The 16,516-nt window shown below is 37.1% G+C and overlaps 1 protein-coding gene across 1 annotated transcript; it reads right to left on the minus strand.

The window, feature by feature from the left end:
* Positions 1-12,296: 12,296 nt before the first annotated feature.
* Positions 12,297-13,741, minus strand: LOC142524027 (uncharacterized). The gene is made up of 2 exons (XM_075627751.1): positions 13,241-13,741; positions 12,297-13,169 (listed from the first exon to the last, which is right to left on the minus strand). Exons 1-2 carry the CDS (start codon positions 13,739-13,741, stop codon positions 13,047-13,049), a joined length of 624 nt encoding a protein of 207 aa, XP_075483866.1. The 3' UTR covers positions 12,297-13,046.
* Between the last annotated feature and the right edge of the window lie 2,775 nt (positions 13,742-16,516).

The raw sequence follows: 16,516 nt of genomic DNA on the forward strand, positions 1-16,516 counted from the left end.
AGAAATCGACCTCAATATAATATTATGTATATGCTACAAAAACTAGTACCCTTAGCTCTGATACCACTTGAAAGGGGATCGGTTTTAGGTGCTCAAATGCGCAACGGAAGCAACAAAATGTTTTCAAAACAAGAAGACCGAAATTTGAAGAGAAATATTCGCACCTCTCATGTACTAGGATGTAGCATATACAAAAACACAACTATGACATTAATAGGGTGTAAAGAAATCATACCTATCAATCTCTTGAGGTTGATGATGGCTCCAACTAAGGTGTAAACACCTTAGCAATTGAATGGCAAGACAATCTTCAAGCTTCCCTTTGAGCCCACCCTGCTCAAATATTAAGCCCACCATCAACTAGCTAGAACCACTCTAATTTTGCACTAGAAAATTAGAGCATTTTTCTTTGAGAAGTATTTTCTTTCTTCAACAATTGAAGAACAAAAATGGAGAGGAAAATGAGGGAGAGAACCCTTGCAATTTTCGGCCATTGCATGATGGATTGAAGGGGAGGGAGACTTGTCTTGGTATGTGAAAAAGTAGTGTCCAACTTTTGCATGCCATGCCTTGGTTAAACAAAAAGTTGTCTCCCAACTCTTCACCTCCCATGCATGCATTTTTTTATTTGATTTTTAACAATTAAAAATCCATGGACTTAATTTAATTATCTCAAATAAATTTGAGACTAATTAAACATTACTTGAATTTACTCAAGTCACTAGTTGAATAATTATTTTACTATTGGGCTCTACAAGACCCAATATGATTTAATTAATTCAACACTTGAATTAATTTAATTATTTAGACTCTACTAGGCCCACTAGTGTTTAATTAATTCAACACTTGAATTAATTTACTATAGTCCATAATAATGTTTATGAAAATCACAATTTTCAAATACATTATTTATTTGGCCAACTTTTAATTTAGGAACACCTCCATAAATTAAAAATTACATTTCTCTCATAGAAGTCATACTTCTATTTTTCTTACGCTTATAAACTCATTTATAAGCCGTTCAACACATTGAACTATTTTACTTCTCAACGGGATCTAAAAAGCTAGTACATGTGTGGCCCTCAATGGTTCATTGATACAACTAGTCGTGGGTTCACATCTCCATGTGATTCGGACTAAACATGTTCTTATATGAGCATACCCCAATTGCTCCATTCTTACTTATCAACTCCTTGATAACAAGAACGTCAGAACTCAAGTCTGATAGTACCCAACCAATCATGTTAAACACCTAGCAGCATCGCTTACATGATTCCCTAGGCATCAAATGATAGTGCATGCAAGAACCATTCAATTATGGTTAGCGTACAGTACGGTCCCTTCAACTCATATATCCCGACCGATTCGACAACCATTGATATATCGAGAGTTGTCAATGAATCGATACTATGTGTCATGTCGTAGTTGCATCGATGGTGTAATCTATGAAACCCCTTTCATAATTACCACCATACTCTGATCAGAGATTTCAATCTACATACACATGAGAACACATAGGATATTGATAAGGCCATATCTTGAAAAGATTTTAGGGATTTGATTTAATAATATTTGCCCTTATCTAATATTTTTATTCCTAATTATGTGCTTAATTGAATAATAATTGTAGATTTGAATAAAAAGTGAAAAGTGTTTAAATTGAGAGAGAATATAAATTTACTAGATTTCAAAGGGAACAAAATATCAGAAGAAAGGAAATTAAATACTCTTATATTCTATTCCTTGATGATATTGAAATCTTGGAAAAATCTATGTAAATCTTTAGAAATATCTTATCTACACTTTCTTTACTGGACATGGGCTTAAAAAGGAAAGGAAGGAGGAGGCCCATTAAGAAGAATAAAAGGGCAGAAGCGTACAAAAGAAGGGAGGGCTGCCATAACAGAAGCACAGAAGGAGACGAAATAGCATAACAGCGCGGAAGAAAGAAAAGAAGGGAGGAAGAAGGAAGGCAAAACCAGCGAGGAATTCCTCACACACGCTACAAATCACAGAGAATCTCTTTCCATTCCTTCTTAATCATGTTTTCTCCATTGACTTTAAAAAGAGACTTACACTTTTATTTTAAGTTTATGGAGTAGATTTTTATAGACTAAGGCCATGATAGGGCCGAGACATATTATTTTTGATGTTTTGAGTTTAATTCAATTAGATTATTTATTTTATTCATTGATTGATGTCGTTTATCACGTGTTCTTTTAATCTGGCCAATTAAATAGAATATTTGTTGGTTAATCTAAAACCGGAAGGCGATAGATTAATATTTGCTTCACACATCAATCAACACATGGTTAAATTGACTAGAAATAGTATTCGATTTCTGTGTGCGAATTTAGGTTGAAAAACTGGAATTTCACAGCGATCTAATGCGGTTAAATCTAATTAAATTCATTTAGGAATAATTGGACTGTTAGATTTAATTAGGTTTATTAATTCGAGGAATCGTTTAATAAATAATTTTGGGAATTCCGTCGTGAATTAAATAATTAATTTATTGAATATGAATTTGACACGTAGATTATAAATTGTCTCGGTACCGTTGTGCGCCTTAGTCGTTTTTAAATAATTTTAATTTTCGTCTAAATTAATAGTTTGGATTAGTTTTGCTTTAGTTAATTTATTTAAATCGTGTTATTTAGTTTTAATTAATTTATCTCCCATCATTTGAATTTTATTAGCCTGAATTAGGAAAAATAATTCATATTCTAGTAATTAAACATCGATCTCTGTGGGTACGATACCTGGACTCATCTCCAAATACTATTACTTGACCTAGTCCGCTTGCTAGATTTATTCCCAACCGAAATCGTCGGTCAAGTTTTTGGCGCCGTTGCCGGGGATCGAATTGTTTAATATTAGGATTTATTATTTTCTTGAGATTAGGTTTTTATTTTATTTTGTCGATTCTACGCATATTAGTACGTTTGAAGTCTGTTATTTATTTTCAAGGATTATCTTACTGTGCATGAGCCGTGCTAAAGGAAGGACAGAATTGGAGCCATTTGATCTAGAGATTGAGAATACTTTTCGACGGAGACGTAGAGCACAAAGGGAGAAATCCTCAGACTTTGACGTGGAAGAACAGTTAAAACCAGAGGACGAGGTTGAAACAGCAGGGATGGAAATAATGGACAACGAGGAAGATGATCGCATTGTCTATGATCTCACTAGACAAACCACTGGAGGTTATGGTTCTAGCATCACTCGCCCTACTGTGGAAGCAAATAATTTTGAGTTGAAGCCATCCATCATTCAAATGATACAATATCAAGTGAGATTTGGAGGATCGCAGACCGAGGATCCTAATGCACATCTGGAGGGATTTCTATCTATCTGTGACACAATCAAGTTCAATGGAGTGAGCACGGATGCCATAAGATTGAGACTATTCCCCTTCTCTTTGCATGGTGAAGCACCAGAATGGCTTAGAGATCTACCAGATGGCTCTATTACTATATGGAATGGTTTGGTGGAAATGTTCATGAATCAATATTTTCCACCCACCAAGCTAGCACAACTGCGTATGGATATTTCATCTTTTCGCTAGAAGGATGGGGAGACATTACATACAGCTTGGGGAAGATTTAGAAAGATGTTAAGGAGGTGTCCTCAACATGGTTTCTCTTCATCTGAACAAGTTCAGATTTTCTATAACGGAGTAGATCCTTCTGTGCGTTCCATGCTAGATGTGGCAGCCAATGGTAGCTTATACAGGAAGACTCCACGAGTTGCACTTGAAATAATTTCAAATATGGCTGAAAATAGTGCGGGTTGGACAGATATTAAACGAGAAAAGAAGGCTGCACTTACTGCTAAGATTGATGGGTTGGCCCATCAATTCTCTCAGCTGAAATCAAATCAAGCAAATCAGGTCCAAGGAATAGTCATCGAGGAACAACCCATTTTTGATGAAGAAGCAGTGAATTTTGTGGGGAATCAATGGAGACAACAATCAAATCCATACAGTTCCACATACAATCCAGGATGGAAGCATCACCCTAATTTGTCTTGGAAGAATACGGAGAATTCCCTTAATCCAACACATATTCCTCCACTGCCCATTCCTCAACAAGTGAGACAACAAGGATTATTGGTACCTGCAGCACCTCCAGGATTCAAGCAAGAAGATCAAAGACCAATTTATGAGGATTTTATGATGAAACATGTTGTGGGAATGGAGACGAGACTGCAGAATCATGACGCTATCTTACGAAGATTGGATGCTCAAATGGGTCAAATAGCCAATCAATTAGCAAATCGACCCCTTGGAACACTACCAAGTGATACTGAGAAAAATCCAAAAGGAGTGAATGCAGTGAGTACAGTGATCAAGGCCGAGGAAGAGGAACCAAAGAGGCAGAATTCTACAGATATGGAGGCAAAGAATGATGGAGGAATGAAACCAAAAATGGAAGATGCTAAGGAACAGAACACTCAGACTACACGAAAGACAGGTAAGAAAGGTAATGAGTTTGATTCTAATGATAATATTGATATTAATACACTTCCTTTTCCTCAAAGAGCAAGGCAACTACAATTGGATCAACAATTTTCAAAATTTCTCGAAGTTTTTAAGAAATTGCACATAAATATTCCTTTTGTAGAGGCTTTGGCTCAAATGCCTTCTTATGCTAAATTCTTGAAAGATATTTTGACTAAAAAGAGGAAACTTGTTGATTTTGAAACTGTTAAGCTTTCTGAGGAATGTTCAGCTATTTTGCAAAATAAATTACCTCCAAAGCTTAAGGATCCAGGTAGTTTCTCCATTCCTTGCACTATAGGAAATTCTAATTTTAACAAGGCATTGTGTGATCTTGGTGCTAGCATAAATCTTATGCCTTATTCTTGTTTTGAGAAATTGGGGATTGGAGAAGTTAAACCAACCACTATTTCCCTTCAACTTGATGATAGGTCTATTAAATATCCTAGAGGGGTTATAGAGGATGTTTTGTTTAAGGTTGATAAATTTATATTTTCAGTTGACTTTGTTGTGCTAGACATGGAAGAGGATCGTGAGATCCCCCTAATTTTAGGTCGTCCTTTCTTAGCTACTGGAAGAGCTCTCATAGATGTGCAAAAAGGTGAGTTAGTTTTGAGGTTGAATGATGAGAAGGTAACTTTTAATGTTTTTCATAGTATGAAATATCCTGGATCTTCTGATTGTTATAGAATAGATGCTATTGATGATATTGTTGAGTGTAGTGTGCAGGATACTTTGATTGAAGACCCACTGGAAAAGCTTTTGGTTAGCCCAAAGTCCACGGAATCCAGCAGAGAAGAAGTGGAGGAATGTATGAACTACTTGGAGGGATCAAAGCCTTTGCCAAGATCGGTGAATTCGAAGATTGGGGATCTTGGACATATTCCAAAATCACTTAAACCTTCCATAGAAGAACCCCCATTCCTCGAACTCAAACAACTTCCTCCTCATTTAAAATATTTATTTTTGAAGGAAGAACATAAACTGCCAGTAATTGTTTTTTCTTCCTTGACAGGTGATGAGGAAGATAAGCTGTTGAGAGTGCTGAAGGATCACATATATGCCATTGGATGGAGCATAGCTGACATCAAGGGAATAAATTCATCCATGTGCATGCACAAAATTTTAATGGAGAAGGAGCACTCTCCCACCACTCAACCTCAAAGGAGATTGAATCCAGCTATGCAAGAGGTCGTCAAAAAGGAGGTAATCAAACTCCTTGATGCAGGTATGATCTTCCCTATATCCGATAGCAAGTGGGTAAGTCCTGTGCATGTTGTTCCTAAGAAAGGGGGAATCACTGTTGTTGAAAATGAAAATAACGAATTAATCCCCACTAGAACTGTGACTGGGTGGTGTGTTTGTATTGATTATCGCAAATTGAATGATGCAACAAGAAAATATCACTTCCCCTTACCTTTTGTTGATCAAATGTTAGAGCGTTTGGCAGGTCATGCTTTCTATTGTTTTTTAGATGGTTATTCTGGATATATGCAAATCCCCATAGACCCCGAAGATCAAGATAAGACCACTTTTACTTGTCCCTATGGTACATTTTCTTATAAAAGAATGTCATTTGGTTTGTGTAATGCTCCCGCTACTTTTCAACGTTGTATGATGTCGATTTTTCATGATATGGTTGAAAAGCATATTGAGGTCTTCATGGATGACTTTTCTGTTTTTGGTTCTTCCTTCGACTCTTGTTTGATTAATTTGTCAAAAGTGCTAAAGAGATGTGAAGAAACGAATCTTGTACTTAACTGGGAGAAATGTCATTTCATGGTAAAGGAAGGAATTGTCATTGGTCACAAAATTTCTGAAAAAGATATTGAAGTGGATAGAGCTAAGGTAGAGATCATAGAAAAGCTTCCTCCTCCCACTAATGTCAAAGGAATTCGTAGCTTTATTGGGCATGCAGGTTTTTATAGGCGATTTATCAAGAATTTCTCGAGTATTACTAAGCCTTTAACTAATTTGCTAATGAAAGATGTTCCTTTTGTTTTTTCTGAGGATTGTTTACAAGCTTTTCAGGTATTAAAGCAAAAGTTGACCACCACGCCAATCATTGTCGCACCAGATTGGAATCTACCTTTTGAACTCATGTGTGACGCAAGTGATATTGCTTTAGGGGCTGTTTTGGGGCAAAAGAGAGACAAATTCTTGCATGTAATCTACTATGCAAGCATGACACTTTCAGGAGCTCAATTGAACTACTCCACCACAGAAAAAGAGTTGATGGCTGTTGTTTTTTCTTTGGACAAGTTTCGGCCATACCTTGTAGGGAGTAAAGTGATAGTCCACACGGATCATTCAGCTTTGAAGTATCTCTTAAACAAGAAGGATTCCAAGCCAAGATTGATAAGATGGATCCTTCTACTGCAAGAATTTGACATAGAGATCGTGGATCGCAAGGGGACTGAAAACCAAGTTGCTGATCATCTATCGAGATTGGAGAAGCCCAAGGAAGGTAAGTATGTAATTAGAGATGAATTCCCTGACGAGAAACTTTATGGCATCTCTAATTTACCATGGTATGCTGATTTTGTCAATTATTTGTCATGCAAATTTATTCCTTCTCATCTTACATATCAGCAGAAAAAGAAGTTCTTTTCAGATTTAAAATATTATCTTTGGGAAGATCCTCTTTTGTTTAGAATTTGTGCAGATGGCATTATTCGTAGGTGTATTCCAGCGGAAGAAGTAAGTTTTATACTTTCTCATTGTCATAGTGGTCCAACTGGAGGACATTTTGGGGCAAGTAAAACGGCCACAAAAATCCTTCAAGCTGGATTCTACTGGCCTACACTGTTCAAGGATGCACACACTTATGTTTTGAATTGCAATGAATGCCACATGTTGGTAATATTTCAAGGAGACACGAAATGCCATTGAATAATATTTTAGTCTGTGAATTGTTTGATGTGTGGGGAATTGATTTCATGGGGCCATTTCCAGATTCCTTAGGAAATAAATATATTTTGGTGGCTGTGGATTACGTATCCAAGTGGGTGGAAGCAAGTGCTTGTAGAACCAATGACTCTAAGGTTGTGATCCAATTTTTAAAGAAAAATATTTTTGCAAGATTTGGCACACCTAGAGCCATTATTAGCGATGGGGGAACACATTTTTGTAATCGCAATTTTGAATCTCTTTTGGCTATATATGGGGTCACGCACAAGGTGGCAACACCTTATCATCCTCAAACTAGTGGTCAAGTAGAAGTGTCAAATAGGGAGATTAAGAAAATTCTTGAGAAGACCGTTGGATCTTCGAGGAAGAAATGGGCTAGTAAATTGGATGATGCGTTGTGGGCATATAGAACAGCATTCAAAACCCCTATAGGAACTTCCCCTTTTCGTTTGGTCTATGGAAAAGCTTGTCACCTTCCTGTTGAATTAAAGCATAGGGCATTATGGGCTACTAAATTTTTGAACTTTGATGTGCAAGCTACAGGTTATCAGCGTCTTCTACAACTCAATGAGCTGGAGGAATTTCGTCTTGATGCATATGAGAATGAAAAAATCTACAAGGAAAAGACAAAGAAGTGGCATGATGCAAGGATTGTGCACAGGGAATTTGAGTCTGGACAAAAAGTTCTTCTTTATAACTCTCGTTTAAAACTCATGCCAGGTAAACTTCGTTCCACATGGTCCGGGCCTTTTACTGTTACTGAAGTTTTTCCCTTTGGTGTTGTAGAAATCCGTGGAGATTCTGGAAATCCCTTTAAGGTGAATGGACATCGACTGAAAATTTTTCAAGAAGGAATTGTGGAGCAAGAGGAGCCGAGTACTCCTTTGCACGATCCAACCTAATCCATAAAGGGAGTTGTCTAGCTATAGACAAGAAATTTAGCGCTTGCTGAGAGGCAACCCAGTGATTTATTTTATTTCGTTTCATTTTATTTTTTTATTTTTTACTCTATTAGGTTAATTCTCTGTGATTTTGGTGTGTGTAGGGAATATTGGAATGAAGGAATATGATTTAGATTTTGGAAAAGCTAAACTGTTGAAATAAAAAATTTCCAGCACTGAGGAATTCTACCATCCCCATGTAACAGTCCATGGAATTTAAAGCAACACTGTCAGGGAAGTGTTCTCTTGCTATTCTGCATCCAACTTTTATATTCTTTTTGAATGGCATGACACTAAGGGCAGTGTAAATCTAAAGTGTGGGGGGGGGGGGGGGGGATTTGATTTGTGTTTGTTTCACGTCACCACACTTAGCATGTGCTTCAATGTTTAATCCTCGAGCATGAAATTTTTTCTGGTTATTCTTTGAGAAACTGCACTTGTGATTACATGATACACTAATTGACTTTCTAGATTTTTGAACACTCAAGAAATTACATCACACTTAGAATTGATTGAGATGATCTTTAGTTGTACCCGAAGAATTTGAGCACAAACTAGTTTTGTATCATGTATTGAGACATCATCTATGCACTTTGAGTCATACTTATATGAATTAATTGTGAATTAGCAAGAGGCGAGCTCATGAAAAAAAAATGAAAAAAAAATAGAAAGAAAAGAAGCAATCTAGAACTTGTCTGATTATCTTTCGAGGCGAAAATACGGAGGAGAATGACTTAGGGATGATTTAGGCGATCCTTGGATCGTTTGAGCCTTTCGAGCCTACCCAATGCATCATTTATATCCCTAGTACCCCATTTTGAGCCTATAAAAAATCGAATGGAGTGTGTCAAAGACATACAGTTAGCCCCCATTCGCATTCCTTCAAAATCCCACATCAACTACCCAATTTTAGCTCATACACTATTCATCTACCTTAATTTTGAGAGAAATAAACTTTTTAGCGCTTTAAAATTTTCAATAACTCTCGTGTGCTGATTGATGAGAAGAATTGGAGGAGTTTGAAAAAAAAAATTCATGAAGAATGAGAAAGGAGTTGATAAAAAGATATATATAATTATAAAAAAGGGAGGATTGAACGTTGTATGATGTGGTGATTGAAAAAACCTAAAAGGGAATGTTGTTGAAGATCGAAAAAAATATGGGGGAATATGAATGAAAGTACAAGGAAGATGAAAAAAAGTTAGGTGGATGAATGATGAAATTCCATAAGGGAAGGAAGATAAAAGATGAAGGAGTGCATTGTATGATTAAATTGTTTATTTTCTCTCATTTTGAATCTCCCTACCTTTATTGTAGCCGTGAGCCGTGGCCTAACGTTATAAGCTTAAAAAGACCTATTGACCGGGTCATATCCTTCCAACATTTAGTGGAGGAAGATATAAAAGATAAGCTTATGGAGAGTTTCTTTATATGAAAAAAAAATCAGAAAATATGAGCACTTCTTAAACTAAAACACCTTTGGAGAATATGAGTTTTGACCTCCACACTACACACGTCTCATTATCTTGATCTTTTCTAGTGAATGCTTGAGTTTTAAAGTTGCAATGAAAGTGAATTTTATGATTTTTGACGTGTGATATTTTGATTGAGTATGACGGAATTTAGTAGGTTGAAAAGTATTGATTGTGTTAATTTTGTGGTGAATCATTGAATATTCCTCGATTATATTTTTATTATCTGATTTGCTCGAGGACGAACAAAGGCCAAGTGTGGGGGGATTGATAAGGCCAATCTTGAAAAGATTTTAGGGATTTGATTTAATAATATTTGTCCTTATCTAATATTTTTATCCCTAATTATGTGCTTAATTGAATAATAATTGTAGATTTGAATAAAAAGTGAAAAGTGTTTAAATTGAGAGAGAATATAAATTTACTAGATTTCAAAGGGAACAAAATATCAGAAGAAAGGAAATTAAATACTCTTATATTCTATTCCTTGATGATATTGAAATCTTGGAAAAATCTATGTAAATCTTTATAAATATCTTATCTACACTTTCATTACTGGACATGGGCTTAAAAAGGAAAGGAAGGAGGAGGCCCATTAAGAAGAATAAAAGGGCAGAAGCGTACAAAAGAAGGGAGGGCTACCATAACAGAAGCACAGAAGGAGACGAAATAGCATAACAGCGCGGAAGAAAGAAAAGAAGGGAGGAAGAAGGAAGGCAAAACCAGCGAGGAATTCCTCACACACGCTACAAATCACAGAGAATCTCTTTCCATTCCTTCTTAATCATGTTTTCTCCATTGACTTTAAACAGAGACTTACACTTTTATTTTAAGTTTATGGAGTAGATTTTTATAGACTAAGGCCATGATAGGGCCGAGACATATTATTTTTGATATTTTGAGTTTAATTCAATTAGATTATTTATTTTATTCATTGATTGATGTCGTTTATCACGTGTTCTTTTAATCTGGCCAATTAAATAGAATATTTGTTGGTTAATCTAAAACCGGAAGGCGATAGATTAATATTTGCTTCACACATCAATCAACACATGGTTAAATTGACTAGAAATAATATTCAATTTCTGTGTGCGACTTTAGGTTGAAAAACTGGAATTTCACAGCGATCTAATGCGGTTAAATCTAATTAAATTCATTTAGGAATAATTGGACTGTTAGATTTAATTAGGTTTATTAATTCGAGGAATCGTTTAATAAATAATTTTGGGAATTCCGTCGTGAATTAAATAATTAATTTATTGAATATGAATTTGACACGTAGATTATAAATTGTCTCGGTACCGTTGTGCGCCTTAGTCGTTTTTAAATAATTTTAATTTTCGTCTAAATTAATAGTTTGGATTAGTTTTGCTTTAGTTAATTTATTTAAATCGTGTTATTTAGTTTTAATTAATTTATCTCCCATCATTTGAATTTTATTAGCCTGAATTAGGAAAAATAATTCATATTCTAGTAATTAAACATCGATCTCTGTGGGTACGATACCTGGACTCATCTCCAAATACTATTACTTGATCTAGTCCGCTTGCTAGATTTATTCCCAACCGAAATCGTCGGTCAGATATCCATACCCGAAGATAAGCGATGAATCCTCGACTACAATGCATCGACAGAACACCCAACCTTGCCACCTGATGACCCCATGAGAGTCGGTAAACAAGTCAAAGTGTAATTCTAGCACATAGAGTCTCAATGTTATCCCGGGTCATAAGGACTAATGGTGTACAACCATAAACTAGGACGTTTCCACTCGATAAGTGAGAACCACTTGGAAAGTCCTTTATGGAGGGTTGTTCAGTGCACTCTACCAGGAGCACCTATCTGCATGCTCGGACATCACAATGTCCCCTACCAATGAAACATGGTACTCACATCGCAGATACTAGTCTCGAACTCGAGCGGCCTATATCCTTCTTAGCGGCGGTTGAATCGACTAGGAACTGTTAGAATATACAGTATTCCAAATATGAGTTTCATGATACTCATCATATGAGCATCTCATATTCTTTCTACTATTTGTATATTCAATGGCTTTATCTATGCAACTAGCATGGGTATACAGATAAAGATGTGCCAAAACAATAATTTCAAATATTATTAAAATAAAGATTGCTTATACATAGAGTTTCATTGTGAACACTCGGCCAACACTTGGCTCGACGGGCACCTACTCTAACAACCTCGGCCATGGAATGTAGCAAATTTGAAGAAGTTTTATGCATGAAGGGACGTGGGTGAAAAAAAAAAATAGGTTATGTTTTGTTATCTCTTGTGTCATCATGTATCTCCACCATTATAATATTCAATAAGATTGTCAGTTGTTATCCATTGTTAGCAAGGACTTTTTTCATGTGAAATACTCCAAGTACGTATGCTTATATCGCCACCTACCCATGTAGTCGTCGAAGATTCCCAAAAAAAAAGAGGTTTGGCCAACCTAGTGGGATTACCGACATGACTGCTCTGGAGAAGGTAAACGATGAAACAAGTCCCGGGATACCTCACCACCCTTAATGGGGGTTTAGGACTTTCCTTTGAGACAAAATCTTGGGAGATTGATCCCCTCCCAAGTACACATGAAAACAAGCATTACGTCATCACAAACAAAGCTACCACATATCGCACTGTAAGAAGCAAAATTATAAATGAAGTCATCAAATATGAAATTTGAACAACCTCAATGCTCGAATGAAACGACTATCCAATCCATGCGAAAACACAATAAACAACATTGCGATAAGTAACAAATGAAAATAAGTATATCTAAGGAATAATAATAAATGCTACTTAACGCTATGCTTCCCCCTCAGTAGGGTGGAGATCCAAGGCTTGAATCATCTCAGCATTGTCCGGAGGGACATAAACCATGGAGCCTCCACCCACCTCTGAGACACTGGGCTCAATCATCATCACTATCTCTTCAGGCATAAGTTTCTTCCTCAGTTGGTTTCGACAATCGAGAACTACCTCATCATGAATGATCATGGCACGATCAAGTACCTCCTCTCTAAATGCAGAGGATGCTTTGAAATTTTGAGCGCCTTTCTTCTCAGTCCTTTTCAAAAGATTATTGCCCGCCTCGGAGTCAAGGAATTGACCACAAGTCTTGACTTCAGTAGAATACTTCTCTTCGAGGATTGTAAAACCTTTTAACTTGTCCGCAAGCTTTCCCTGTACTTGCAGAAGCTCCACATTGATCTTTTATTTCTCTTGAGTAAGACGAAAATTCTCTTCTTTCAATTGAGCAACCTCCTCGTGCAGCTTATCTTGACAATTGCGCAGCCTTTCCTCCCGAACTCGCACAACACTAGCTAACGACAAACCCTACAAATAGCATAACAAACAATTTTAAAGCGGACAAAACATGCAAGATTCTAATATAATAAGCACAATACCTGACACGAATTCCAGGCAAGGGAATGAGAAAATGAATCCGTGGACACCGACACTAGATGGACCATGTCATAGTCTCCGACAATGCTCCGTCCTTTCTTCCATCCAATCTCCGGATCATCTAAATCCCAGAAAGAGTCAGCCTTCTCGTTATGGTTCACCCCATCGACAAAGATATGCCTAACACGGGGAATTTTGGAAGGTGCTCCTTGATCGTCCGCACGGATCCTCTTAGGATTCTTTTGTGCTTCCTCATCAATCTTCTTTTGCACCCATTCATGACCTCGTTTTTTCGCCTCTCCTCCTCCCCCATTCGCAGGCCTAATCTCCAAAGTTATGTTTGATGGCGAATAGTTAGTTTTCTTATGTGAGTTAGAACCCGACCTATGGACATGCTCAGAATGTGCCGGTGGGATCCCCCTACGGATAGGGTCACGAAAGTCAAGAACATCCCAATTTTCAAGCGATCTACTATCCACAGCAAGTGGGGAACGCCTCCCCATAGTGGCCTTGCAAGCCCGGATCGTTGCCAAATCAAATCTATCACATGCACATATACAGGTGGCCGAAAAGGTTATAAGAGAGAGAGAATCAGCAAATTCTAGTGCAAAATAATATGGAGAATGAAAAAATAACCAACACAGAGTACAAAAATTTTTTTTAATACCAGCAGTCATTTAATTCCTAGGATTAAAAAATTCTTCAAAAAGACCTAAGTCACGACATTGAAGTTGAAGTGCGCGGTGAGTCCCTCTCGTCGCAATCACCCGAACTCCCGAACTCAAAACCACGGGTATCCCCCACCCGCAATCCTTAACATAAAAAAATTGAGATTTCCAAAAACTTCTAGGAGAAAATTTACATTTGGCTCGAGGTTGAAAGTAAACAAACGAGCCTGCTTTGCTCCTACGCGTCAAGAAAAGTGAATGGAACAATTCTACAGACAAAGGCATGCGAATTTCCCTCATCTTATGACAAAACACTGAATAAACTATAACGGCATTTGGGGTCAATTGACTAAAGCTTATACCAAGGCTTTCGACCAATTCCAATAGAAGAGGTTGCGGAGGAAACGATAGTCCACCAATAAAGTATTCAAGGAAAAGGGTGAAATGACGCGACGGAGGGTTGACAGTCATCTTGAGGCCCCGAAATCTTAACGTCACACTCAGGTGGTATTCCAAGTACTTTGTGCAAACCCCCCACATCTTGGATAGTCAGAGCATCTCTAACCTCACAGCCTAAATGTTCGCTAGATTTAAGGTCATCATCCAACAAAGGAGTCTCTAATGGCGTATGTCCCCTAAGAAACCCATGAGAGCTAGAGATCGAGTATGTGAGTCACCAGAAGAGGCCGAACTACCCGAGAAGTCGGACGCATCCGACTTTGAAGAGTAACTATCAGAATCATCACTGGAGCCAGAGCCACTTATGGAAATTCGGTTAAACCGACGATTGGCCATTAGCAAGGAATACTCCTTCCCTCGAGGAGCACAACCTGCACAAAATATTCAATTTTTTTCTTCTTATTTATCAAAATGCCTACAAACAGTACATGTCATGCAAATAAAAATTTTAAATTTTTTTTAAAGTCATCATCATTTAATTGCGGGGTCATTTCTCAAATAATAAAGGGACATGTATAAAATCAACAGATATCTCAAAAACTGAAAAACGTGAAATTTCCCCCAACCTTAAAATATATCAATCACAAGTTCACAACGCGTCAGCTTGAAGGGTCGAAATATTTAGCATACTCAAAATATGTATATGTGTGTGTGTGTGTGTGTGTGTATATATATATATATATATATATATATATGTATGTATAAATTTCGTACTTTTTTATAATAATAATAATAATAATGAGGCAACAAGCACCATGAAACCCTAACAAAACTCTAGCCTTCTATCACCATCGATCATTGTCATTGCTGCATCTCGTCTCCAACATGCCACTGGTCTCCCCCAACGAGCAATTCGTCCACCACGGCTCTGATCCACGAACGTCATCGCAAGACCATCTCCGCCTCCTGGGTCGCAAACCAGAATGTCCTTTTCTCTTAACAGTTGAAAAGCGACACCACCTTTGATTAAAGGTCCCGCCGCTGCCGTCACCGCCCGAGAGCCAATTCTTGGAGAAGAAACTCACCACGGTACGACCATCTTCATATGGTATGCTCCCCGCCTCAAGTAGCAGCCATACGATCATCAGTGCCACTGCCGCAACATGCCACCAACATTGCGGATGAAATCCATGTCAAAGCAGACCATTCCACAACCACAGCCAGGGTCACCGAAGAATACTGAATGACCATCACCACCATCTTCGCTGCCATGAACAAAAAGATTTTCACAGTGCTGCCACCATACCCAACCACGACAAGCATCGATGACCCACCGCATTTTCGACCGAACGCAAACAATCATCCCTCTCTCCAGCAGTGAACGACTCATCTCCATATCCGCCAAGTCGCTAGAAATACATCACATCAGCATTTGAAATAGAGCAATTCTGCCGACTCCCTCATTCCGCCATACACCAATTAAAAACCCAAACAAAGAAATAAATAAAAAAAAGCACAGAGGAGAAAGCTATCTCATTTCATTCAAATATGAAAGAATGGAAAGATGATTATCAAATTATAGTAGGACACAGTTTGAAAAGTCTTAGTCCAAGACACAATACAAAGAGATGAAAATAACAATGCAAGCTTCAAAAGTCAAAATAATACAAAAGTAATAAAAAGATGAAAAAGACAATGCATACTCATGTCTGCAAATTCGGTCCACTCAGAATTCTTCTTGCAATTGTTTTGTCTTCTTTTGATTTATTTCACGCCTACTCATATTTATAGTGGTGGGAGATTTTTTCATAACAAATCAAAGGAAATAAAATCATTCCAAAAATATATAAATATATACATATATATCGCAAATAAAAATCTCATTTACTTCAAAAAAAGGAAATAAAATCATTCCCAAAACCTGCATAAAAAATTAAATCTTTGCTTGATTGATTTCGGCACATAATTTAAACTCTCGATCACCTCCATTTAATTGCACCGCTCAAGAGTGGGGGCCTATGATGGATACAAGCTCAATATAATTATTTAATCCAACTCGATTAATTATTTGTTGGACTAATAAGAATAAGCCCAATTTAATAATCCTAATTCAATTAGTTATTTGTTTAGTTTTGACATTATTGAGGCCCAAAATTTGGCTTGTGATTGCAAAAGTCCAAGCCCATTAAGCACTCCTAAAAATCTATAAAT

The sequence above is a fragment of the Primulina tabacum genome, chromosome 14, assembly GCF_025594145.1.
Source record: "Primulina tabacum isolate GXHZ01 chromosome 14, ASM2559414v2, whole genome shotgun sequence".
NCBI lineage: Eukaryota > Viridiplantae > Streptophyta > Magnoliopsida > Lamiales > Gesneriaceae > Primulina > Primulina tabacum.

What these genes read in the sequence shown, in the direction of transcription:
- LOC142524027 (XM_075627751.1), bottom strand. Translation starts at nt 13,741, where the DNA reads ATGGGGAGGCGTTCCCCACTTGCTGTGGATAGTAGATCGCTTGAAAAT. An exon ending in TTGCCTGGAATTCGTGTCAG is followed by an intron (nt 13,170 to 13,240) that starts GTATTGTGCTTA and finishes TGCTATTTGTAG; the next exon opens with GGTTTGTCGTTAGCTAGTGT.